At 33.1% G+C, this 27276-nt stretch overlaps 2 protein-coding genes across 2 annotated transcripts in view; one reads left to right on the forward strand and one right to left on the reverse strand.

The window, feature by feature from the left end:
* Nucleotides 1–27276, reverse strand: part of LOC120353388 (serine/threonine-protein kinase S6KL-like) — a 167920-nt gene that overhangs the window by 102264 nt on the left and 38380 nt on the right. The gene's annotated exons all lie outside the window — the stretch shown is intronic.
* On the forward strand, nt 17864–26228 carry LOC111043251 (protein seele). The gene is made up of 4 exons (XM_022328156.2): nt 17864–18137; nt 20005–20117; nt 21774–21980; nt 25793–26228. Exons 1-4 carry the CDS (start codon nt 18116–18118, stop codon nt 25910–25912), a joined length of 462 nt encoding a protein of 153 aa, XP_022183848.2. The 5' UTR covers nt 17864–18115; the 3' UTR covers nt 25913–26228.

The following is a 27276-nucleotide window of genomic DNA, read 5'->3' on the forward strand; positions in this document are numbered from 1 at the left end:
GTTGATTGATCGTGTAATTGCCAAGTAGGTCTATATGAATCCAAATTCATACAACAATAATTTTCATGTTTGAAATGAAGGATTGGTTTCAGATCGTTGCAAAAAATTTAATCGACATGCATTTTTGAAGTTGAACAAACATCTTTAAATAATTAATTGATAATAATAAAGGTTTGGTATGGGATTTTTAAAAAATGGTAATAAATAGTCATGTGTGCTCCAGCCAATAATAATTGAACAATCAGCTACATTTATCAAAACCATTTGAGATATAAATTTCGGCTATAACGCTATTATCAATCTCTAGTAAATTAGAAGAATAGAAATTGAGCAGCAAAGTATAATATAGAATCGGCTGTAGTTGAATCTATACGATTGGCTATAAGCTGTTTACCAATGAAGTTTAAGCTCTACAGTCATTGGCCGTGACTAGACTCCCCCTAGTATACCAAATATGGTCATGGCGTTTCTAGTCTCAGTTTTGAGAATGTCAAGAGGTTTTCGTTCAATATGGATATCTACCATAACATCATCTTTACAACGACATAGAATGTCAGACAGATGGAAAGATTCTCACTATAGTGAGTTCCACGTTATAATGACAGTTAACATTGGTGTTGCTATCCTTTTCTATCATTCAACAAAGCAGATAGCGCTATCCTTCTCTAACTTCACAGAACGTTTACGTTCTACATCCTCTAAATTGCCTGATTGTTTTTAAACAATATTATATTTGCTTTCTGGGATGTATTTGATTTTTTATTCATTTGAATGAAGAATTTCAATCATGGTTAAATGTCACGAGAACCAATCAGAGAAGCCCTCTCTGCTTCTCTGATTGAAAATGAAAACACAAAGTACCACAACATCACACACAGCACAACTGTAAAACCTTCTCTGATTGGTTTTCATCCCGTTTAATAATGGTTAAAATTTGACAGGCTCTTGTGCAACTGGGTCTTAGATGAGAGAACTTCTGTCACAGAATTCATGAGAATTCGAGAAATATTCTTCAAACTGGAAACAAGGTAAGTCAGGATGGAAGGTTCGCTAGAATAAGTTGATGAGTGCTATTTATTTATTTACGATACAAATGACACTGATGTAATTTCAACAAAACTGTATTTCAGTCAAATAGAACAACAGTTGATATCCTGTTTATGTGCTGGGAAACCAAAATCAGTGAATCCAAATCCCTGTTCTACTTCTGGTCTTCTAATCTAATCAGAGAGTAATGATTAAGCTACTCAATTAGCTTGCAGTACTGCAACCACATCAAGTAAACAAGGCATTGAAGATGATCAATTCCACTCAACTTCACATACTAAGAGTTAATAAAACCGTTGATTCAAAAGCCGTTTATTAACCTTTAATAGAACGGTTGATTGATCGTGTAATTGCCAAGTAGGTCTATATGAATCCAAATTCATACAACAATAATTTTCATGTTTGAAATGAAGGATTGGTTTCAGATCGTTGCAAAAAATTTAATCGACATGCATTTTTGAAGTTGAACAAACATCTTTAAATAATTAATTGATAATAATAAAGGTTTGGTATGGGATTTTTAAAAAATGGTAATAAATAGTCATGTGTGCTCCAGCCAATAATAATTGAACAATCAGCTACATTTATCAAAACCATTTGAGATATAAATTTCGGCTATAACGCTATTATCAATCTCTAGTAAATTAGAAGAATAGAAATTGAGCAGCAAAGTATAATATAGAATCGGCTGTAGTTGAATCTATACGATTGGCTATAAGCTGTTTACCAATGAAGTTTAAGCTCTACAGTCATTGGCCGTGACTAGACTCCCCCTAGTATACCAAATATGGTCATGGCGTTTCTAGTCTCAGTTTTGAGAATGTCAAGAGGTTTTCGTTCAATATGGATATCTACCATAACATCATCTTTACAACGACATAGAATGTCAGACAGATGGAAAGATTCTCACTATAGTGAGTTCCACGTTATAATGACAGTTAACATTGGTGTTGCTATCCTTTTCTATCATTCAACAAAGCAGATAGCGCTATCCTTCTCTAACTTCACAGAACGTTTACGTTCTACATCCTCTAAATTGCCTGATTGTTTTTAAACAATATTATAATTAATTTACAAAATATTCAATCATTATCATGAAAATGCATTATTCAATCATTGATAAATATATTCTCTTGAATAAAATATGATTAATCATTCCAAACAAGAATGTACAGTTGATATAACATCAGACATAAATAGCGGTATGAGCTATCCTTTAGAAAAGGCAGTGACAAGACAGAGAATCGGCTACGCTATTCTCCTATCTGTCTCCTTTATAACGTGGACCTCACTATATGAAGAAATATAATAAAATTTCATAATATCTAATCCCGAATAAGAAAATTTATGATTAAGTCATAAAAAATATATTTCCCTGACCAATAAAATATATTAGTGATAGAATGGTCTTCATCATTCACAAGAATTAACAATTATTAATATTATACCAGATATACCGTCGGAAAACTTGATTCACAGCTATCCACATCAGAAGGTGATGGTAACAGAAAATTGGCAACTCTGCCGTTCCATCATTTAGCACTCCAGGTTAAAATAAAGGCAGCCAATCTATAGTCAGGTCCACGTTATAATGGCAGTATTTAATTAGCAACAGTATTGCTATCCTTGTCTAACATTCAACAAAGTGGATAGCGTTATCTCTTTCTCGCTCCGCTCTGTTGCCAGATCAATGTAGAATTAATAAAATTAACTAACAAAATATTTCATCTTAATTATGAAATTATTGAGGAAATATAATTTCTTGCTTAATAAAAATATGATTGATTGTTTTAAACAAGAATGAACAGTTATATTACATCAATAAACCTGTATCAGCTACCATCTATAGAAGGCATTGACAAGACCGAGGATCGGCAACGTTGTTCTCCTATCTTTCTCCACTGCCATTATAAAGTGGACCTCACTATAGAACTCTTGTCTACTGATGGACAGTTTTATTCTTCTCCTGCTCCTGGTTCTCATAATTCTCCTTCTTTTTCTACTTCTCCTTTCTACGATTCTTTTCTTTTTTCGTACTACTTTTCTCTCCTTATTCCTACCTTCTTCAACTTGTTCTAACTTCTCTTGAATGCTATCTATTTCTACTGACTTCATAATGTGAATATAGAAATATAGAGATAAATAATATAGAAGGTAAAGATCAGTATAGTCAATAATGAATTATTAAACGAGCACTTTGCAGATGAGTTTCATCATTATGGCAAGTTCAATTAGATAGTAATTTTCCACAGCTTTTCCAGTGGGAATGCATTCAGCAAATAGTAAGCCTTCGGCGCTCGAAACGAGATGAGAATTGAAAGCATACTGTGTGTGTTGTCTTTTTCTAATTAATTAATTGAAATTGAAGGTTAGACATAGCCTACGGAACGAACGCTATATGCTAAATGATTACTGTGACCTTGAGGCTTGTGGCAAACTACAGACCTGTTGATTAATAATGCAAGGATGAGACAAGGATGCAAAAGGATGAGACGTCACAGTCAGGATTCCATTCACTGAATTGAATTCAGACAGGAGTAGTTCCGACAGAAATTAACTCTATTCTGATATTCATATCGCAGTTGGATCATATTTAAGAGGCGTTTACATTAGTCAAGTATCGTTGAACTCTCAGGTATTCTTGACGTTTGTATAAAATACAATATTTAAAAGGCGTTTACATTAGTCAAGTTCCCTTTAATTTCAGGTTTTCTAGCCTCTGTGTAAATTTAAGAAGCGTTTACATTAGTCAAGTCTTGTTGAACTCTCATGTTTTCTAGACGTTTGTATAAAATACAACATTTAAGAGGCGTTTACATTAGTCAAGTTCCCTTTAATTTCAGGTTTTCTAGCCTCTGTGTAAATTTAAGAAGCGTTTACATTAGTCAAGTCTTGTTGAACTCTCAAGTTTTCTAGACGTTTGTATAAAATACAACATTTGAGAGGCGTTTACATTAGTCAAGTCCCCTTTAATTTCAGTTTTCTAGCCTCTGTGTAAATTTAAGAAGCGTTTACATTAGTCAAGTCTTGTTGAACTCTCAAGTTTTCTAGACGTTTGTATAAAGTACAATATTTAAGAGGAGTTTACATTAGTCAAGTTCCCTTGAATTTCAGTTTTCTAGCCTCTGTGTAAATTTAAGAAGCGTTTACATTAGTCAAGTCTCGTTGAACTCTCAAGTATTCTTGACGTTTGTATAAAATACAATATTTAAAAGGCGTTTACATTAGTCAAGTTCCCTTGAATTTCAGTTTTCTAGCCACTGTGTAAATTTAAGTAGCGTTTACATTAGTCAAGTCTCGTTGAACTCTCAAGTTTTCTAGACGTTTGTATAAAATAAAACATTTAAGAGGCGTTTACATTAGTCAAGTTCCCTTTAATTTCAGGTTTTCTAGCCTCTGTGTAAATTTAAGAAGCGTTTACATTAGTCAAGTCTTGTTGAGCTCTCAAGTTTTCTAGACGTTTGTATAAAGTACAATATTTAAGAGGAGTTTACATTAGTCAAGTTCCCTTGAATTCAAGCTTTCTAGCCTCTGTGTGAAATACAACATCACAATTACATCATTCAAGTTCCCCTTTAATTCGAGTTTTCTTGACGTTCGAATAGAATACAAAATTTAAGAGGCGTTTACATCAGTCAAGTTTCCTTTAATTCAAGTTTTCTTGACGTTTGTGTAAAATGAACGTATTTTACAAACTTGTATTCAGGTTTACAAGAACAGAAACTTGTTCAAATGTAACACTAGAAAGTAGAATCAAGAATAATTGACTGAAGTATAGTGGAGGTCCACGTTTTAATGGCAGTGGAGAAAGATAGGAGAACAGCGGTGCCGATTTTCTGCCTTGCCTCTGCCTTCAATAGAGGATAGCTGATACAGGTATATTTTATGTAGTATTAACTGTTCATTCTTGCTATAAATGATCAATTATATTTTATTCGTCGAGAGAGTAAGTTTTTCAATGATTCAATGATAATTTTTTATCATTGAAATTGCTAAAAACGATCAGGCAAAGTTGCAGAGCTAGAAAGGGATAGAGTTATCTGCTTTGTCGAATAATAAACAAGGATAGCAACACCAATGTGAATCAAACACTACCATTATAACGTGGACCTCACTGTACGAACACCTGCAATCTCAAACGAGAAATTGGAAAATCAGAATGATGATCATTCATGAAAATCAGTAGAAGTTTAGGAAAAGACAGGATTTTCAACCACAATCCATAATAATTTTCAGATTCGCTCAGCTCAGCGTTTCCAAGTCAGACTCCTGTCAAAACCATGAAAAAATCGAGTCATCTATTCTCATTAGAGAAGCCAGGTAGCTTCCGTGAGGCAGAATTTCGTGAAATAAATTTATTACGCACTACATTTTACTTTCTGGAAGAAGGTTCAGTTTCAGGTTTTAGCATTTTAGAATGCATAAAAAATCCACGTCCTTTTTGGAGAAAGCATTCTTGAATACCTAGTAGTTTCATCCCATACCCAATCAATCATTGACTTAGGAATCTAAAATCTACGTTTGAATGTTTCTCGTAAGTTTTTTTTTAGCACTTCAGCCCAATATGAGCTTTGGCCGCCTCCACTAAATAATAATAATAATTATTATTATTGGGACCAAGAAAAATAATTTACAGATACCTTATTTGGCTTTTGCGGATGATCTTGCAATAATGGCAGGCTCGGGCGAAGTTGCAATAAAACAAATAGAAACTTTGAAAGAATGTGCAGAAAAAGTTGGCTTACAAATATCCTTCGAAAAAACAGTGTTCACAACCACAAACCTAGAAGTAACCAGACTACAAACTAAATATGGAACAATCAACAGGGTTCCAGGTTTTAAATATTTAGGAGAGGTTATTTTGGAGAGATTATCACAGCAGGATAGAATAAAGAAAGCTCGTAAAGGCCTAGGGCTGGTGCAATCCATTTACAATAAGAAATGCTTGTCTCTTCACACTAAAATTAGACATTATAATACAGTAATGAAGCCATCAATGATATATGCCAGTGAGACCCTAAATCTCAACAGGAAAGCTGATCTAGAAAATTTGAAGAAAGGAGAAAGGAAAATAATTAGAAAAATTCTAGGTCCGAGATTAACTGAGAATGGTTATAGATTACAGAAAAATAGCACAGTTGAGCAACATTCAAATATTGTAACAGACATGAGAAAAATACGTCTAAAATTCTATGGTCATATCATGAGGCTCCCTGACCATAGAATCACAAAAAAAAATAGTAAAATATGTAGCTTCGCTTGCCTATGGAGGAGAATGGATTAGGAATGTTAAGAAAGATCTAGTTTTGGCAGGAATTACTGATGATGAAATTAAAAATAGAAATAATTTCAAAACAAAAGTGAACAAATGGGAAATTATTCCAGAGATAAAAGCACCAAGAGTTGGCACAAGATGGAGTGATGAAAGAAAAGCTGCTTTTTCTCAGAGAATGAAAAGCTGGCGAATAAGAAAACCGCCAAGTCTAATAAAAATCGATGATCATGATTTTACTCAGCGTCTTTCACTTCGGGAGCTCTACGACTAATAATAATAATAATAAAATAATTATAATTATAATAGCTTTATTTACATTCTTGAAAGAACAAAAGCCTATGAGGTATATATGTGGTAGGCAACAACCGCCTCCACTACATCTTTCCATTCTTCTCGGTTCTCTATCATTCCTTTCCATCCTCTACATCCCATTTTTTGAAGATCATCTCTCACTTCATCCTCCCACCTCATTCTTGGTCTTCCTCTCTTCCTTCTGGAATGTAGCCTCTCCTTAAATATTATTTTGGGCATTCTGTTCTCATTTATTCTGCAGATATGTCCAAACCACCTAAGCCGTTGCGCCTTTATAAATTTAACAATATTTTGACCTTTTATCAATGCCTCGAGCTCTGAATTGGTTCTTCTCCTCCATTCCCCTCCTTCTCTTTTGGTAGAGAGTTAGTGGGGAGGATATTTTTAATATTCTTTCCGAAGAATGGACATTGATATGTCCAAAGCTCCGCCAATTTATGTAGATGCATAACAATATAATATCTATAGTTATTATATTACAAATTACTTTTTCATATCATATACAGTTCAATAATTATTTTCTTAGTCTATATTATGTAAATTCATCTATAATTTAGCTGTATTGTAAGCTACTGTATATAAGTGTATAAGCCAGTATATTGTAATCTACATAAATAAAGTACTCAATCAATCAATCAATCAATCTTTGACTGAACCATAAATCTTTCTCAGAATTTTCCTTTCAAAAACGCCGAGATGGTTCTTGTCTTCTTTTGTTAACGTCCAAGATTCACAGCCGTACGTTACAACAGCTCGAATCAGGATTTCATATATTTTGAGTTTTGTATTTCTACATATGAGACTGTTCTTCAAAAGTTTCAAGTTACTGAAGTATGCTCTATTTCCAGCCAATACTCTTTGCTTTATGCTGTAACTCATCTTGTTTCTCGTCAGTATCGACAAATAAAATATAATTGGGTTCGAACCCGGGATCAGTCAGTCAGTCAGTCAGTCAGTCAGTGAGTGCCATTTCGCTTTTATATATCTATATATATAAAAGCGAAATGGCACTCACTCACTGACTGACTCACTCACTCATCCACTCACTCACTCGCATAACTAAAAATCTACCGGACCAAAAACGTTCAAATTTGGTAGGTATGTTCAGTTGGCCCTTTAGAGGCGCACTAAGAATCTTTTGGCAATATTTTAACTCTAAGGGTGGTTTTAAGGGTTTAAGTTCGTCTTTTAGCATGTATATTCTTCTTCTCCCAATCTCTCAATTATAATTGAAATTTCCATATCATATGTTACTATAGAACTATAATCTAGATAGAGTACCTCTTCGAAACAGTTGTTAACTGGCAACTAAATTAATAATTTTGTCAGGTTGGCATTAAATTGAGTTGACTTTGTTAGGTTGGCACCAAGTTGAAGATTTAAATGCATTTATCGCGGAAAAATTGATTGGGCACTGCTACTTCAATCCTGGGAATATTATATTACTAGCAATGAGGCTCGCTTCGCTCGCCATATCCGTTTAGTCTGGACCCCCGACTGGATTGTTCTAATATATGATAAAAATGAAAAATGCAGGCGAGCGAAGCGAGCCTGCTGATCTCATTCTTGGATGACCCAGTCGGGGGTCCAGGGGGCGGAGCCCCCTGGCTAGACGGATATGGCAAGCGAAGCGAGCCTGACGGCTAGTATATAGATATATTCAACATAATTTCAATTACTCAATTTCTTGCGTTAAAAATTTAAAATAGCATTCAGGTGTAATTGAGGCAGATATTTACTGCAATGACTGGTTTGAAAATAGGAAAGTGATATCTCCGACACTCTAGAGAAGAAGTGATATCCTCTTCGTAGAAAAGTTACGAAGATAAACTATCTCTGTAACAAGTGACCCTTTTGACCTTGACTATCACTTTTCCTTGGCAGATTGACACCAAACGAATCAACCACGTACACACCCTTACTTGATAATTCTTGCACATAATCTTTAAATTCCATAATATTCTACTATCTAAATACTATTTATCTAAATATGTTTCCTACTAAGGAAGGAGGAATACATCTACACACAGATTTGTCTATAATATATTTTTCCTACAGTTACGTTGAAAAGTGGCCATTGCTGCACTGATTGCAGAACGCAAAGAATCACTTTTCCGCTCTAGAGCGGGAAAATTTTTTCCTGCACTCCAGATTTGCAACATGGCAACGCAAAATAGTTAGTAGGTTATATGGAGCACCAGTGCAGCAAAATCAAAATTAAGTTGTTAACTGTGGTATAGTGTGGTGGTGCACGTTATAAGAGTCTTGACGGTGGTGGAGTGTGGTGGATGACAGCCACATTACACACCACACAGCCGCCCCACCATACACAAATACTACATTCTATTTTATTTATTAATAATGAAATCACACAGATATACATTTGATGGATTTCAGGCAATTTTACCCATAATTACCCACTTTTCATATTCAATGGTAACTGTAGGAAAAACTTAATATGAAATACGTGCGCAAAATTCCTCTTCTGCACTCAAGAAACCATTCCGTTTAAACGTTAAACGTTTCTTTCGGTGCAGCAAGCTGTCACTTTTCGCACTAGTTGCACAAATAACTATTGATAACCACTCTGTACATAACCTGATGGAATGTTTCAACTTTAGTGAGGTCCACGTTATAATGGCAGTGTTTGTTTAGCAATGGTATTGCTATCCTTGTCTATCATTCAACAAAGCGGATAGCACTATCTCTTTTCGCTTTGCTCTGTTGCCAGATCGTCTTTTAACAATGAAGAATTGATAATTGATTAACAAAATATCTCATCTTAAATATGAAATATAATTTCTTGCTTCTTCTTCTTCTTTTGGTTCCTTCTCCTATCGGAGGTTGGAAATCATCACGGCAATTTTCACTTTATTGATTGCAGCCTTGAATAGTTCCCTTGAGTTGCAGCCATACCATTCTCTTAAATTACGCAGCCAGGATATCCTTCTTCTTCCCACACTCCTCTTTCCCATGATCCTTCCTTGCAATATAAGTCTCAACAGCTCATACTTTTCACCCCTCATTACATGACCCAAATATTGCAATTTTCTTCTCTTTATAGTCGCAACAACTTCACATTCCTTTGCCATCATTAACATTACATCCCTATTTGTCACTTTTCTTGTCCATGGTATTCTCCACATCCTTCTATAGCACCACATTTCAAATGCCTCGATGTTTTTGAGGTTTGACTTTTTTAAAGTCCATGCTTCCATGCCGTACAGCAATGTAGAAAACACATAACAACGCAGCATTCGTATTCTAAGTTCTAGTTTAATATCTCGGCTACACAGAAATCTTTTCATTTTTATGAACACCTGTCGTGCTATTTCCACTCGTCCTTTGATCTCCCTGGTCTGATCGTTCACTTCAGTAATCCATGCTCCAAGATACTTATATGCTGTGACTCTTTCAATAGGTGTATTGTCCACTACAATATTAATTGGCACTCTCTGCTTTTTCATTTCTTGCTTGATAAGATATAATTGATTGTTTTAAACGAGAATGAACAGTTAATATTACATCAATAGACCTGTATCAGTTACCTCCCATAGAAGGCATTGACAAGACAGTGGATCGGCAACGTTTTTCTCCTATTTTTCTCCACTGCCATTATAACGTGGACCTCACTGTAACAACCTGGAAAGTTGCAGCTATTCCATCGTAGCTGAACACACATACACACTATATTCAATTTCCGATTGTGAGTTTTGTGAAGACATTCAAAGATCTCATCATCATCAGTTTCATCACTCACGCACAAGCCTGGAGCTCATGTGGGCATCATCCTCAGCAATGAAAATATTTCTGCATCCACCTGTACAACAGTCTCTCAAGACTTAGTGCCGGTTGCTCAACAGCCGGTCAAGTTTTAAATCGTGATTAATTTCACGAGAACCAATCAGGAAGCCGTCTTTTCAGAAAACCCTTCTCTGATCGTTCTCGTGAAATTAACCACGATTAAAGTTCAACCGGCTTTTGTGCAACCGGGCACAAAACTTTGTCTCTTTCAATAGTCTCTCTCTCCGGTTTTAGTTTTCTAGGCGGTCTGAGCGGTCTACCTTAATAATAATTGGACCTTTGTTTTGGATTTTTTTGTGGCCGATTCTACATAATAATTGAATCGTTCTTTGTGTCTGGGAGCCTTCCGAGATTTCCAGTTCGTGATCAGAGATCGTGGTCTGTCTGCCGACTGACTACCTGGGTAGACCTAACCCTTCCCTCCCCTTGACACTATAACACCTCACCCCCCAAACAACATCTCCGTAACCCCCTCCACCAACCAACACAACAAAACCACACCCTTATCGCAAGCCTCCAGCAACAGAATATTCCTACGTTGTTGATACATGAATATTAGTGAGATTCAAGTTTTAAAGTCACCGGAAATATTAAGACTACAGGGTTGCCAATTCTCTGTTACCACTGTTTTTTTTTCAAATATCCACTTGACAACACAGTGTCTAAACTACGAAAAAAGTTATTAATATCAATTATTATTATTGAACGAAAATACCAATAAAATTTGTAAATAACCCCGAAGACTTCTGCTACTGCAGATATTGACAACAGGGTAAACAGGGTTACAGTTTGTGTAAAATAAGTTGAGACTTGGCCCTCCATCCGAAGAAATTACAGGGTTGCCAAATCGTGTAAAATTGCAACTTTCTCAAATTTCCAATTCAACGTCAGAATTAGATATAGAATATCTTCCCCGATATCCTAGTAGTACTAAAAAAGCTTCAGGGTTGAAGGATTAGAAGGAAATTTAACTTTTATGATAAAATTGTAAACATCGCGAAGATTTGTTTTTCTTTTGAATAATTATCACTTCTCTCAGAATCAAGGGGCGTCATAATACGTAATAATTTCATATCAAATTAACGGGGAGAATGTCTCCTTTCTATTAGTGTCTGGATCATTTTTATCTGACTTATAGTTATTTTTTAACTAATTATTATGTTCGTCGATTTCGAGACATTTCGATCAGAAAACATGAAATTTTCGACATGCTAGAACCTTTTTTGTTTTGAAAGATAAGTAGGTGGTGAAAGCGAGAAAGTTTCTCACAAATAATAGAAAATTATTTTTCCGACGAATAAATATTAGAATTAGCATTTCTGACCGGCATAATTAGGAGGTACTGGGTTTGATTCCCGGACTGACAAATAATATTTGTACAGTAGTGCTCATCGAATTTCCATCTAGCTGTTTACCCTGTTGTCAATATTTGCAGTAGCAGAAGTCTTCGGGGTGATTTACAGCATTCACTGTGCCCCAGCCCTGGGAAAACTGAAGTATCAGCCTTCCATCTAATAAAATAGGTACCGAGATGATTCATTTCCCGTGATAACCTGCATTTCTGAACTTTGGGGGTGGCTGGGGGGGAAAGCTCCAGCGGGATTCTTTGGGACTTTTGGGAAAATGACCCTCTGGGATGGTTCTATCGATAGTGAGAAATCCAGCTTTCTCCTAATTTTGTGACGGAAAAAACCTTTATTGACTGGGCTATAAGCAATAAACTAGCAAATGCTGAGCTGAAAGTCTTAATGAATGGTGCTGCCTTGAAATATAATAAGTTTCCGAAATATCTTGGCATCACCCTGGACAGGACCCTCTCTTTTAATCAGCACCTAAGGAATGTAGCAGCAAAGTTGAAGACAAGAAACAACATCATTTAGGAAACCATGTGGCACATCTTCCTCAACTCTGAGGTGTTCTAGTCTGGGCCTGGTGTATGCTGCTTCTGAGTACTGCGCATCATCTTGGATCAACAGTTGTCACACTCACCTTGTAGATGTGCAACTTAATAATTAAATGCGAATAATTACAGGAGTAATAATTAAATAATTACAGGAGCCTTACGATCCACTCCAGTTTCCTGGCTCCCAGTGCTCAGCAGCATACCCCCACCTCCTCTTCGCAGAGCACAAGCTCTCCTTAGGCTCTATGAAAGGATTTCGACCAATCATCTACTTCCAATCCATCAGGACATTCCGGATTTATATAGAAGGGAGCTGAGCTGAAGTCCAGAAGGCCAGCGGTCAGGATGGCAGAGCAATTGAGAGATGAGATGAGAGGTTCTCTCTGAACAGAAGATGGAGAGAGGAGGTGGGAGGTGACCCCCCCCCCCCCGGAATACCGGAGAACTATTTCTCATGCACTAGGCCTCCTGGTTTTGAGCTCCCCCGACGCATCTGGGTGACACTCAACAGAATTCGAACCCAGCATGGGAGATGCAATGCGTCATTTTTCAAATGGGGACTTGGAGACTCCCCAGTATGTGACTGTGGGGCGATGGAGCAGACAGTGCACCACATTATATTCGAGTGTGAGAGACGTGCCTACCTGGGCGAGGCTAACGACTTCACTGAAGCCAGTCCCCAGGCAATACAGTATATTTCATCCTGAATGAAAAAGACTAAGAAATTGTCAAAAAACCACTGATTTATTGATAATTAGAAAGACCGGTTTCGGTTATTACACCATTGTCAATCTCTGATAAACTAAAACTAAATACAAGAGCAGCAGAATTTATACTAGTAGGCGAGTACTGCTATTGGTCGAGGGCATGAACGCCTGTCATTGGCCTAGCTAGACAGTCTCCTCCCCCTCAACGGTGTGACAAAATGGCGGCTTAAGCAACAGAATCGCCATGTACTCGCCTACTAGTATAAATTCTGCTGCTCTTGTATTTAGTTTTAGTTTATCAGAGATTGACAATGGTGTAATAACCGAAACCGGTCTTTCTGATTATTAATAAATCAGTGGTTTTTGACAATTTCTTAGTCTTTCTCATTCAATATGAATAATTTACCACAATATCAACTTCTCAACTACACAAAAAGTATATTTCATCCCTTGACGTGCACTTATAAAAGTGTGAAATTTTAAAAATTTGACAAAAAAATGCCATACGCTAAATAAATAATACAGCATTCAATTGGAATTTTTGTTTGATAATAATTATTAATTAATTAGCATTTGAACAAATGCAACTTTCAATTTATTTCCATCTGTTATTAATATTAGTTCAGATATGACGGGTAACTTTAGAATCACATCTATATAATAAGCGAGAGTAGGGTTGTGTTTGTTCGTGTGTTCGTTTGTTCGCATCAAAACATCTCAACTTGTGGATTGCATACCGGAAAAACGGGAATGATTTAGATCTCCAAATTTTGAACATAGATTCTAAAAATATCAATCTCGTGCACCTGGAAGCCCAAATTTCAATTTTCCTTCTAGATTTTTCAGAATTAATGTTCAAATTCATCTATGCTACCGTACGCTACATGAAGTTTCATAGCCCAAAGTGTCTCTTTTTATGAGCAGGTTATAAGACTACCACCATTTACGAACGTCTATGTAGCGCAGCGGTAAAAGGCCTGATTACGGAGCGATGGTTCCTCGGTTCGAATCCCCCGAGGCCTTCCCATTTTTTTGTTTCTTAATTTTTTCCCTCGAAACGTATTATTATCAATTATTTTTTGAAGGAATTGAACTTGGATTTTATCAAATAATTATTTTTAATGTAAAATTTTGCCACCAGTACAAATGAATTGGACATAGTCTTCATGCTGTAGGCCTATAATTGAATTTCATAAGAAAAACATGAATAGATCACAATAAAATAAGAATAATTTATATTCTTCAGTTATAATGTACTATCAGACACGAATTCCCATGAAACGAGTATTTTAGGTATTTTGTTTGGAATTGGGAAAACAAAAGGCTGCCTGATTCAAATTGAGGAGGATCCTAATCGAACCAAAATTTATTGATGTATTGAAAAAATCAATATGATTCTGTGAGGTTTCCAAGTGTTATGTATTCTTCAGTTTTCTATACTATAATAAAGGAAAGAAGTGGCTTATACACGTAAGGAATAGGGAATTATGTTTGACGCATCATCACGTCTGAAATATACTCAACTGATAATTTGAAATTTTGCATATAGACTCTTCATTAACCGAGGATGGTTATAGGCTATTTTAAATTTCTATTTTTTATTACGTCAAGTTTTCATTTTGCAGTGCTAAAATAGACCCTTGCGAAGCACGGTTACCTACTAGCTATTAATAGTAAAAAAACACGAAAAATTATGTTAGGGCATCTAAGAAGCAGATACTGCGTTTTTACCGGCAATAGCATCTCTTTAATCACAAGTGGGCTAAGCAAAAATGCAGTACTGCGTTTTTCTCTAGTATAAACCACCAACATTTCATTCCAATACTTTAGTAAAAATACAGTACTACACGTTTTTCCTTAGTATACACCACCAAAATTATACCAACACCTTGGAATTGGAAAAAATGCAGTACAGTCAATTAATTTTTGTTGAAACTGATTAGATATAATTATATCATAGAGAAAGTAAAACTTTATCATCAGTGATGAATCTTTTCTTTATAGGTTAAATTGTGTTACACACTGTCAGTTACTACAAATATCATATGTCGCCTCTAATATACTAAGCAATAACGCAGTAACTGATGTTCCTAAGCAAGAACGCAGTATCTGATCTGTAGATACTGCGTTCTTGCTTATTACATTGAAAATACTGCGTTTTTTCTTAGTAAAAAAAGAAATATCATGTAGATACTGCGTTTTTGATGTCATTATTTTTTAAACGAAAGAAAATACTGCGTTCTTGTTTAGTTCAATAGATAGAGCTCGTTGAGCTGAGCATTTTGATATTCTTCAATGTTGTTTTCCATCACGAACTGCTTATTATTAAATCACTTTTTGCTATTAGGAAAAACGACTAGCAGTCAGATATTTTACAATAAATGAATTAATCACTCACTCATGATGGCGGACCTGCCGAAAGATCTCGTTGTCACAGTGAGTGATTAATTCATTTATTGTAAAATATCTGACTGCTAGTCGTTTTTTCTAATAGCAAAAAGTAATTTTGATATATATAACTCATTTTGTGAAAATTTTGCAAATACTGCGTTTTTTCTTAGTAGGGCAATATATATTTCGGATAGTTTTCTGATAACTCACATCTTGAATAGATCTTCATTCGAGTCTTTGTTCCTATCTCAAACCTATCAAATTGTATTGGAACAATAAATATTATCATTTAGATGAGAATATCATAGAACAAATTCCAATAGAAAATTAAGTGTCACGAATACGACTAAAAAACATGTATTCAATACAGTTGTTGTAAACAACAACTCAAGTATTCAATTTAATACATTATCAAATCAAGTTTTATAAATGATAATACAATAAAAAAGTAAAGGTTATAATCATAACCACCTCTAAGACAAGGCTCTGACCTACGATATTGCAACGTCGCAGTGTAGGCCTAGAATCTAATACATGATTGGTGACTAAGATTTAAAAAAATACCAGCTGATCTTTTTCACCAATGATGTATTAGATTCTAGGCCTACACTGCGACGTTGCAATATCGTAGGCCAGGGCCTTGTATTAGAGGTGGCTATGTTATAATACTGGCTTATACACGTACGGGATAGGAAATTAATTATTATTATTATTATTTATTTATTTATACGTGGATACAATAACAAATCATATAAATATGATTGGGAAGGAACAACAGGCTTGGCCCAAAACTATTCCATTCCCAAATTTTGATTACGTGTCCAAAAAATAGGTTATGTTTCTTCTGTAAGAAGTTCAAGCTCAACTTTCGTCCAAAAATAAATATGAGATGCAAATTTTAAATTCACGAATGATTCATCTTAATGTCTGAACTACTGACCTGATCAACTTGAAATTTTGCGTAAAGATTTGTCATTTACCGAGGATGGTTAAAGGCCTATTTTGAATTCTTCAAGATTTCAGTTTGTCAAGCTTATAATTGGATCCTTGTGGAGCACGGGTTACCTGCTAGTATTTAATATTGGATCAAATATTATTCAATTTAACAATAAGCTTAATCATTAAAGCACATTTCATACTCTTCAATTTCACTTTCCATTACGATATGCTCTTTTCAATACTTTAGAAAACGACTCTAGTCTGAATTCAGACTGCTAAGTCGTAACTAAAGTATTGAAAAATCTGGTGTGGCGCACTCACACAACTTTCCTTGCTCATTGAATTGTAAGCCCCATTCTTAAAGGAGAATAATTTAGGGGAATAACATAATGACGATTGGCAGCAATATATTTGAAACTATGATCAGACTACTGTATATGTGTATATATAATTGTTTTAAGAGTACTTTTTCCTTTGTGTAAATTGTGAAATTCGATGATATTTTAAGTCGTCAAAACAGCTGTTCTACAGATGAGATATCTCGACTATGTGTTCTTTTTATGAACTGCTCTACCTACCTACCTCATGCACGAGAAGGAAGTTACAAAGACCATTTCTCAGGATGGGGTGGACCCCTCATTAGTTTCCCAGAAATGAGACTCATGTCAGTTGATAGGACTTATGAATCCATGTATAAATTTTAAGAAAATCGTTATAGTCGTTTTCGAGAAAATCGTGAAAAACACGGTTTTTTAGTCATTATCCGCCATTTTTCTCAAGAATATTACGGAGCTCCTGAAATTTTCCTAGAAATGAGACTTATGCCAGTTGATAGGGCTTATGAATAGCTATCCATGGTATAAATTGAAGAAAATCGTTAGAGCCGTTTTCGAGAAAACTGTGAAAAACGTTTTTTTTGTGATCATTCGCTATTTTTTTCCGCCATCTTGGATTGAATTTTATGAATTTCTTATTGTCGGATCCTCATGGTATAAGGACCTTAAGTTTAAAATTTCAAGTCATCGGTTAATTGGGAATGGAGTTATTGTGTTCACAGACATACACACACCCACAGACCAACACCCAAAATCATGTTTTGGACTCAGGGACCTTGAAACGTATAGAAAACTTGAAATTAGGGTACCTTATTTTTTGGAAAGCATCACTTTCCTTACCTATGGTAATAGGGCAAGGAAAGTAAAAAGTGAGCATATTTCGTATTCATGGATCTCAAAATTAAATAAAAACCCACGATGGTCTGCAAAGGGTAACCCAGCAATCAATGATAAAAGTTGTTAATGGCAACAAAATTGTCATTTTGATCTGTAATCTGCAAAATTAGGTAGTTTACTCAAAATATTGACTTCTATTGTAGATTATATCACTATAGTAGAACAATACAACTGTTTCAGTAAGTGATGAGCTGGTTATGGTCATGCTAATGGTAATCAAAATGAATAAAAACCGTACGTTCAACCAATAAAAGGAGGTAACGTGTAGCTTCACATCAATTTTAAATAGAGCAGAACTATGATCTACTCTTAGTTACTTGGGAATTGATTCTCCAGTGAACAGTACATATTGTGTATTCTTACAGCGTTTTCGAAATGCATTTTTTCATTCCATTATTGCTATTCATATCCGTTGTTTCATCGCAGTCAGAGGAAGACGAAAAGATAGATTACAATGATGACGAAAAGATAGATTACAATGATGACGGAAAGATAGATTACAGTGATGACGAGGTTAAATGTTTTGGGTAAGATATTTTCTCTATGTATTTTTTAGGGTTGAATTATATTAACCTTTGCAACGGTTCATTTTTATAAAAGGTGGTGAATATTTTTTTGGACTTGAGAATCAGTTGATTTTTATAAGTTACTTGAGAACAAATTTTTATAAAAAATATCCTGTCCCCTGTGTGATTAATATAGATTTCTTCCATTTATACAGATTACTACGATATATTATGCTTGTTGGTAATAATTTATACCTTAGAAATCTCACACAATAATGTAGCTACAAAATTCCTAATCTAACATCACATTGTCGGTTAATTTTGTTTTTGATATATTTGGAAATTTCTATCGAATTATTTTTCAAAACTATTTGTGTATTTTTTGTAAATTTCTAATGTTAATTTTGAATATTGCTATTACATTATCGTAGCAGGATTTTTTTTAATGTTCGTGTTTTGATCATTTGCTCTGTTAATCAAGAATGTATTATGTTGAATGAAAAAGACTAAGAAATTGTCAAAAACCACAGATATATTGATACTTTACTTAGAAAGACCGGTTTCGGTTATTACACCATTGTCAATCTCTGATAAACTGAGTTTATGAGATGAGTATTGATGTGTATTTGATGAGTTTATCAGAGATTGACAATGGTGTAATAACCGAAAACGGTCTTTCTAAGTATCAATAGATCTGTGGTTTTTGACAATTTCTTAGTCTTTTTCATTCAATATGAATAATTACCACAATATCAACTTCTAAACTACGCAAAAAGTAAATGTATTATGTAGGTATTTGATTAGGAAAGCAACTCCTATTTGTATGAGTACTTGCTCAAGAATAAATAATAGAACTATTTGATTTGATTTTATGCTTGTTTTTACACTAATTCATAATAACTTACAATACATATAATTCAATGAATTATACAAAGTTTCAATTGAAGAAAATTGAATGGAATGCAATTTAAAAAATTACAATAACATATTCTAATAAATTATTTTAATTGTATATTTTTATTTTATATATTATTTATTCTATATTAATAGGGCTACCTGAATGTTTAATTATTTTAGTAAATCACCAGTACGGTACCCTTTTTATATTTTTATAACTACAACTTGACGTGTTGCATGCTGCAAGAGCCCTGCTCACTTAAGCGGCTAAACGCAACAAATTAATAATAATATTTATTTATTTATTCATTCATTGACAATTACAAATCATAATTATAATAAATATAATATGAATGGGAGAAGACAACAGGCATAGCCCAAAACTGTCTTCTCCCAAATTTTTACAAATTTAATTATAAGTTAAACACTACTAGTTTCGAACACTGAAAATGGCATAAGTGCTCAGAATCAGTTGTTTTTATAAAAAATTGTACTAGAGTAATTTTAGTAAATTCTCAACTTTTATTTCTTGGTTCTAGTAATTTTTCTACAATAATATAATATTGTGCTATATGAACATAGATCAGCGGAATTTCAATAGGTGTAACCCTCCATTCTTAAAAAATATATTCAAGATTATTTTACCATTGAAACACTACCGAAGTGTGACAAGAGATAAAACTGTTTGGATCAAAGTATTTTTCTCAAATCTCCAATAATTCTACACTCAAAGAAACATTTTAGAACCCAGTGTTGAAAAAAAAACATTTCTCTATTATTTAATATAAGCTGAATTAACCTATGAAGTTATTCTAAAACGTGGCAATATTTCTATAATCGTGAAATGTATGCTTCCATACGGTAAATAAATGTAAATTAATCATGAAAAATTTAATTTTGAAAGCATATATTATACAGCTTTGCTATTTTGATTGTTTGTGAACATTCTTGTAAAATAAAATGGATTTTTCACATCATTATACTTTTGCAGCTTGTCAGAAATGTATTAAAGATATAGAAGCAGAGATACTGAATGTTACCCCTGCGAAAAAAATGCCCAAAACATTTATTATTGATGGTGAAGGCAATATTGGAGAACCCAATGTAAGTATTAGTCAACATGGGCTAACTACAGTATTTTATTCATTTAAAAATTTAAGATAAACTTATTTCTGCACAATAAAATAAATAACTGTTTGTATGAATTTTCAGTACAGCACAGACATTTCATTATTCCATTCTAAGGCCAAAACTCGCCAAAAACGAAAACTAGGTTTGAGCGTCAGTTGGTACCAAGTCAGATGATTTTGAATTGGTTTTGTATTATGATTTTTTGTTCATTTAGAATCAACTGACGCTCAAATCAAGTTGTCGTTTTGGTGAATTCGGTCCTAAATATTCAGCTGGATAGTGGATTCGCACACAACAGTAACAGTTAAAATATAATTCCCTTATGTTCTAATGGGATTATTTATACTCGCTCGGCCAAGCTGAGTGGGAAAATAGTCAAATTGTAACTCGTGGGAATTATATTGTCACTGTTATCTGGGATTCCAGCTCTATTATTTGTATGCATATAATGATGCATTAGTTTCTATTCTGGTAATTTGCAATATCACAACAAAACGACGAGCTGTGCTAGCTTGTTGAGAGAATTTTACAACTTAGTCGTCTATATTGTTTCCATTTCGGCGCAAACTGCATGAAAGTGAGTGCAATGACATTATTATAGACGCTAACTTAGCACTATAACGTGAGACCTTGAGCACTCTATTGACCGAACGTAGTGAGGTCTATGTTTCAACTCGATTTGCTTTTGTCTGTCTGTATGTAACACGATTACGGCCAAACGCGTTAATAGAATTCTATGAGATTTGGCAGGAATATTCCTTTTTCAACTACGCGTCGATGTATACACAAGGTTTTTTGAAATTTTACATTTTAAAGATAATATGAAAGGAAAAGGAATTCCTCCATACTCCGATATCACTATATATATCATCTACTCTGAAGATAGGATTAATATCAGACTAGAGATATTATTCATAATCAATCATCTGACAAGTGAATGCATTACATTACATTACACAGATGTCTGGCCGTGTCTATTTCTATAAGGTAGGGTTTCAATATTTCTTGATGCGTGCCCATCAGTATCAATATTCTCACATTTGAAAAAACAAATTTAATAGGAGATTCAAACTAAAATAAAAAATGATTAAATGAACTGAATAATGCTGAAGAAATTATAATATTCTTGAGAAATAGTTGAGAAATATTTTTATCAGATGAAAATATTATCACGAAACTGGATAAGTCATCATATGGGATATAAATTCAAACGTGAACTGAGTTTATTAACATAACAGAGTTGTTGATCTTGGAGAAAATAAATAGGTAACCACATTTTAAGAGTAAATTATGATTCAACTGTGAATTGTTATTCAACTGAATCAACTAGAACAGGTGACATCAGATGTGGATGAGAAAACTGCGTGAGGTCTACTGTTCACAGAACTATTAGTAAATATATAAAAGTTAACACATCTCATGTGGTACCTCAAACAACGTTGGAATGGAAATCTCATTGCATGCAAATATGAACTTATGAAATAGGTCACGTCCGCAACCAGAAATTCTATGAATTTTTAATAGGTTTGTTTGTTTATAGGTACGGTACACTTTATGAAGTTCATCAAGGTATTTTCTAATTTTAATTCAATTCTAAATTTTTAATCACACAGCATTTCCAATTTGCAGATCGAATACCGTAGGTCAGAGACGTTTCTAATTGATATTATGGAAAATATATGCGACAGAATGGATAACGCAGTCAAAGTTAAGCATAAAACAACCGGGGAAATGATGCTTTTCACTCTGGCTCTAGCTGATGGAAAAATGAATCCACTTATCAATGATATTGATATACCAGAGGATTCTGGTCTGGGTAATAATCCCAAAATGTATGTAAGTAATACATTTTAAGAAGTCCAGAATCAACCATTACAGAACTTCACAAGCACGTCATTCCAATGGATCAGAGATTATCAAATAGGTAGCCATTTTTTAGAGATATAACTATCTCACACTAGGAAAAAATAAAAAAATAGGGTAATGGTGACATGATTAAAAATCACTCTGTAGTTTAGAAAAATATGGGAAACAACAATATAATTAAGTCATGTCAATATTTTTCAATTTAGGATTTATTTCCGAGTACAAATCAATAAATGGTAGATATGCCCAAACATTTGAATAGTAGATACTATACACATTTTAATATAACCAGACTATTATTTTTCAGATATAAAAACTATCCCACACTATAAAAATATTAAAAAATGAATAAATAAAAAATTGGGTAAGGGTAACATAACTAAAAATCAATTTGTAGTTCAGACAAATATAGGAAACAACAACAATATGCCATGTCAATATTTTTCAATGCAGAAGCTATTTCCGAGTAAATCAATAAATTTGTACCTACCCAAACATTTGAATAGAATGTTAAGGAACATTAGAAACGAAAGTCCAAATTAAATGCTTTCTTTTATTATTAATTCATTAGAATTTGAATACTGTAATTACAATATCTCACAGTATTTCCATCTGTATTATCTGATTTGATCATTTCTATCATAACTCATAGAATAGAACTAATTTTATGACGAAAGCAATGCATAATTAAGCACAGCCCCTCAGTAGTAGGATAGAGTCTCTATGATTTGTTCCTTTGTATGACATTTTTGGACTTTTAATAAGCGCTCAAAGTTGAAAAAAGTAGGCTACATTCGGCAAGTTCAAAGTCAAATTTCAAACAGTTTGAACGCTCATAAAAAGTACAAAAAGTCAAACAAAGGAACAAATTATATCAATCTTATTGGAAATTTATTTTTCTTTCCAACCATGTCCTTAGAATTTTTTTTTAACTGATAGTTTTTTATTTATTGACGTTTTTGAAAAATATCAAAAAATCTATAAATCGTATCTCAAAAACTAAGCTTGATATAAGAACATTTTACTGGTTATTTTTTGTTACTAACCATGTCGAATCTTCGGCCGTCACACCTTTCGTTGACACTGTATAATACAACACAGATCAAATTCATTAACTCAGCGTTGAATCATTGATTGAAACAAAAGGATACACTCCTCAATGGTGTAGAGCAGGGGTCTCCAACCTTTGGGCCACATTGTTAATTCTAGGGAAGCTTAGAGGGCCAATAAAAATAATGTACGTGGAATTTGACTTGTGGTCCACAAACGACGGGGGATTTTGGGGGTGTAAAATTATTATATTACCATTAAAATAATATGAGGCGTTTTAAGTATAGGTTTTATTGAAACACAGGAAGGAACAAACCAATTGATTTCATTTTAATACAAAATCTAATTTACTGAGTGTAAAAGGTCATAAGAAAACTTGAGAATGCATGAGTTTAGCAAGTTAAACAAAATATGATAACTTCTTTTCAATAGTAATAAGACAACTTGAAAATACACGAATTTACAAAAAGTTACCAACTAAAAGAGCATACTTTTTTTAGTGAGAATATTGCATATTTGTTGTTGGTTATCCATCTTGTTTCCACTATTATTATCACTATTAAATTTTATAAAACTTAAAAGTGAAAATAATAATAATGTGAGTGCTTTTTCACTTTAAAGTTTTATAAAATTTAATAGTGATTGCATATTTGTTTTCCACTTATAATGTCCGCCCTTTAGGATCAAACTTTGTGTTTCCAATCATTAAAATTGATTTCAAATGTTCATCTGATAAGGGAGATTTGTATTTAGATTTACCACACTTCATTTTTGAAAATGTCTGCTCCCACTTGTAGGGAGATCCAAAAAGAGAAAACATAGCTTTAGCATGGTTTTTTATGTTTTTAAAGTATTTTTCTGTGAGAGAACTGTAGAATGGAAGAAGGTTACCTTCTTTGTGTAAATATATATTTTAAAAAATATGTTGCAATACTCATGGCGAGCCGGACAAAATCCATCCGCGGGCCGTAGGTTGGGAGCCCTGGTGTAGAGGGTGCAGCATATATATATATATAATATATATATATATATTAGGTCTCCAACCTAAGAAGTGAACTGACGTTTTTTTACATAAGAAGTTTTGATAATCGTTATTATATGATAAATTCTACGCGCAGCTGAAATTAAGAGCACCAATGACGTGAGACGGTTCAGGGGGAGATTGAAAGTTATTATATATATATATATATATATATATATATATATATATATAATATATATATATATATATATATATATAATAAACGATTATCAAAACTTCTTATGTAAAAAAACGTCAGTTCACTTCTTATAAGAACTTCAGCAGGCCTACATTATGTTCATAAATATAAAACGTTCATAAATAATCATACATTTTATGTATTCAACTCAGATTTCATAATACATCTAACTTTATTTTTTTTCTTTAGGGCTCTACTCTATTTCATCGTTGCATTGAGGGAATTGAATACTTTTATGATTCTTAAATATAAATAAGAATAGAAATCTAAGTATCTTATATTTAAACTTTTATTTTTTTTCTTTAGGGCTCTACTCTATTTCATCGTTGCATTGAGGGAATTGAATACTTTAATGATCCTTAAATATAATAAGAATTAGAAATCTAAGTATCCTTTTAAAACTGTTCAATAAGTGACTTGATAATGGCATTATATAGCCGAAACGAGTCGTGATTGAACAATTTTAAAAGGTTTCTTGGATTTCTAATATTTATTTACATCTAAACTTTTATGAAACAGGTCACAGATCTGAAAAATATCTGGTATCTGAATTACATACAATAAGTTTTTGAATGCTTTAAAATTGCTGAAAAAATTCATGTCTGGGTAACACAAGATGGAAGATAAAAGTAGCTCAAATAAATACCGTATCAAATTGTCTGACCTTTTATTGATTGATTGATTTATAGAACAAGAATGGTTTTATGTTCTCCACTCATACTTTCTGATATATTTATATAAACATAAACTTACTTCTGATATCATACTTTCTGATATATTTATATCAACATATTTCTGATATATTTATTTCATCGTTGCATTGAGGAAATTAAATACTATTATGATTCTTAAGCATCACATGAGTTACCGGTACTAAACTTTATACCTAGTTCAAATTAAATGCTGTAAATCACCCCGAAGATTTCTGCTACTGCAAATATTGACATATAATAAGTTCTGGGAAAAACCTTGGAACGTAGTTCCTAATATGTCACATGTAAAATGAATTTATTTTGTTTATCAATTATTATTAACAGTAGTAACAGAAGTCTCGAGGTGATTTACAATATTTAATTTGGATTTTCGTTTAATAATAATAATTATTATTAATTCATTAGCATTTTAATTGCAATATCTCACTAATGTCCATCTTTATACACATGATTAAGCTTCTAGAAAAAAAGTTCAGTAAGAAACATATCTGCCTATAAGTTGGACGCAGTACTAAGAAACATGGTAATTAAAACTTCAGCAATCAATCTTATCTTGATATTAATTGGATGTTAGTATTAGATTAAATGAGAGCAATCAACTTTGTGCTTCATTGATTTGATGATTTTCCGAGCTCTACACGATCTTCCAATTAGCATTCACATTTAAGTTCAACGTTGATTTAAAGTAACATGTTATACGTTGTAAAAAGTACAACATTCCAAGTTTTTTCCAGAATTTCCTAATGTGCCTTGTTATCATCTGCAGATAATTGAAACTCAATTTATTACTTTTTTCCAGTGTGAAGACATGATGGATAAATATGGCGATGAAATACTAGAGTTATTCAAAGTTGAGGAGAATTTGGTAGAGAAAATTTGCACTACTATAACAATTTTTGCCCAACAAATGAAAAAGTGAAAGAAGAACTCTAGGAATGAATGCTTCTCAAACGTTCCAAATGACTGATTTGGAAGAAATATGGAGGCACTTTTATACTTTTTTGCAAGATTTATTGTGCATTTACAATTTCATGGATGATGTAGTTGAACCATGTTCATAAACTACCGAAGTATTTGAAAATTGTTATCAAAAGTCAATGATTTTGAAGTATTTTATTTTTAAGTTTGTCAGAATGATACTGTTTTATTCCTCATATTATTCATTTGTATTGCTTCTCAATCGTCCCTACAATGTGTTTGTTTTGGAAATAAAAATTACAATACAGTTTAAAATATATTATTTACGTTACACATTCTCTATCATTTCAGAGAAGTCTACAATTTATGCAGCAGTCCAAAAATTTAGGTTATATGAGAAAAATTTTGAATTTAAACCATTTACACTACAGAACACGAGAACAAACAGATTTATAATTTAGAAATAGTTCATGTGTACATCGAATATGAGTGAAATAAAATAAACATTTGAATAAAGTTCAAACATTTTAATAAATTTGTTAGTTTGGAGCCGATATCAAGATTTACTGAAATTTTGTTAATTAATTAACAGCTTAATTAATTAAGAGCTAGAATGTCATAAAATAAAAGTTTTGTAAAATTGATAAAATACTTTGAAAGAACAAATAAATTTGATTGGTACAGTATTATATCGAAAAAGTTACAACTCAAAAGATAATCTTATAATAAATTAGGCCTAACGCTAACAAAATAAGACGAATATGTAATGAATGTAGTACAAAAACGTCTACAAGAATTGGCCTCAAGCAGTTACTCTCTCAAAGAGAGAGAGAGAACCGGCTTCACAGTGCTTTTAACAATCTAACAAGACAGTTCAGTAGCTCAATATTTAATTGATTTTGCAAAATAAACAATAAGTCTCTTATGAAGGTTATTACAAAAATGTTTCTTAAGAAGGTTATTACAAAAATGTTTCTTATGAAGGTTATTACAAAAATACTCTTATGACCGGTCTTAGGTCCACCCATTACTGATTCTCATATTTTTAGACAATACAAATTCTCATGAAACTAAATATACATTCAGTAATTAGATTATAGTGATGCAAATTGATTTCCTTCATAAAACACTAGAATTTGTCTAAAAATACCAGGATCTATTAGAAAGTTACAAACATGTTTCACCCCTATAGGGTTTTATTATGGATGAATATCATCACCGTATATCTCATATAATTATCTCACCGTATACATTATATGAAGCTAATGTCCTTTTCTATTTCAAACTATAAAGATTTCACTAAGTGCATTACTACAAACTAGAATGATGTTTGTTATTCTATTCTATTATAACATAATTATAATA

Source organism: Nilaparvata lugens, chromosome 10 (genome assembly GCF_014356525.2).
Source record: "Nilaparvata lugens isolate BPH chromosome 10, ASM1435652v1, whole genome shotgun sequence".
Lineage (NCBI taxonomy): Eukaryota > Metazoa > Arthropoda > Insecta > Hemiptera > Delphacidae > Nilaparvata > Nilaparvata lugens.

Excerpts from the sequence above, each read along its gene's own strand:
- LOC111043251 (XM_022328156.2), top strand. The coding sequence starts at position 18,116 with ATGACGAGGTTAAATGTTTTGG. Across the intron at positions 18,138-20,004 it reads GACGAGGTTAAATGTTTTGG|CTTGTCAGAAATGTATTAAA; the intron begins GTAAGATATTTT and ends ATACTTTTGCAG. Across the intron at positions 20,118-21,773 it reads GCAATATTGGAGAACCCAAT|ATCGAATACCGTAGGTCAGA; the intron begins GTAAGTATTAGT and ends TCCAATTTGCAG.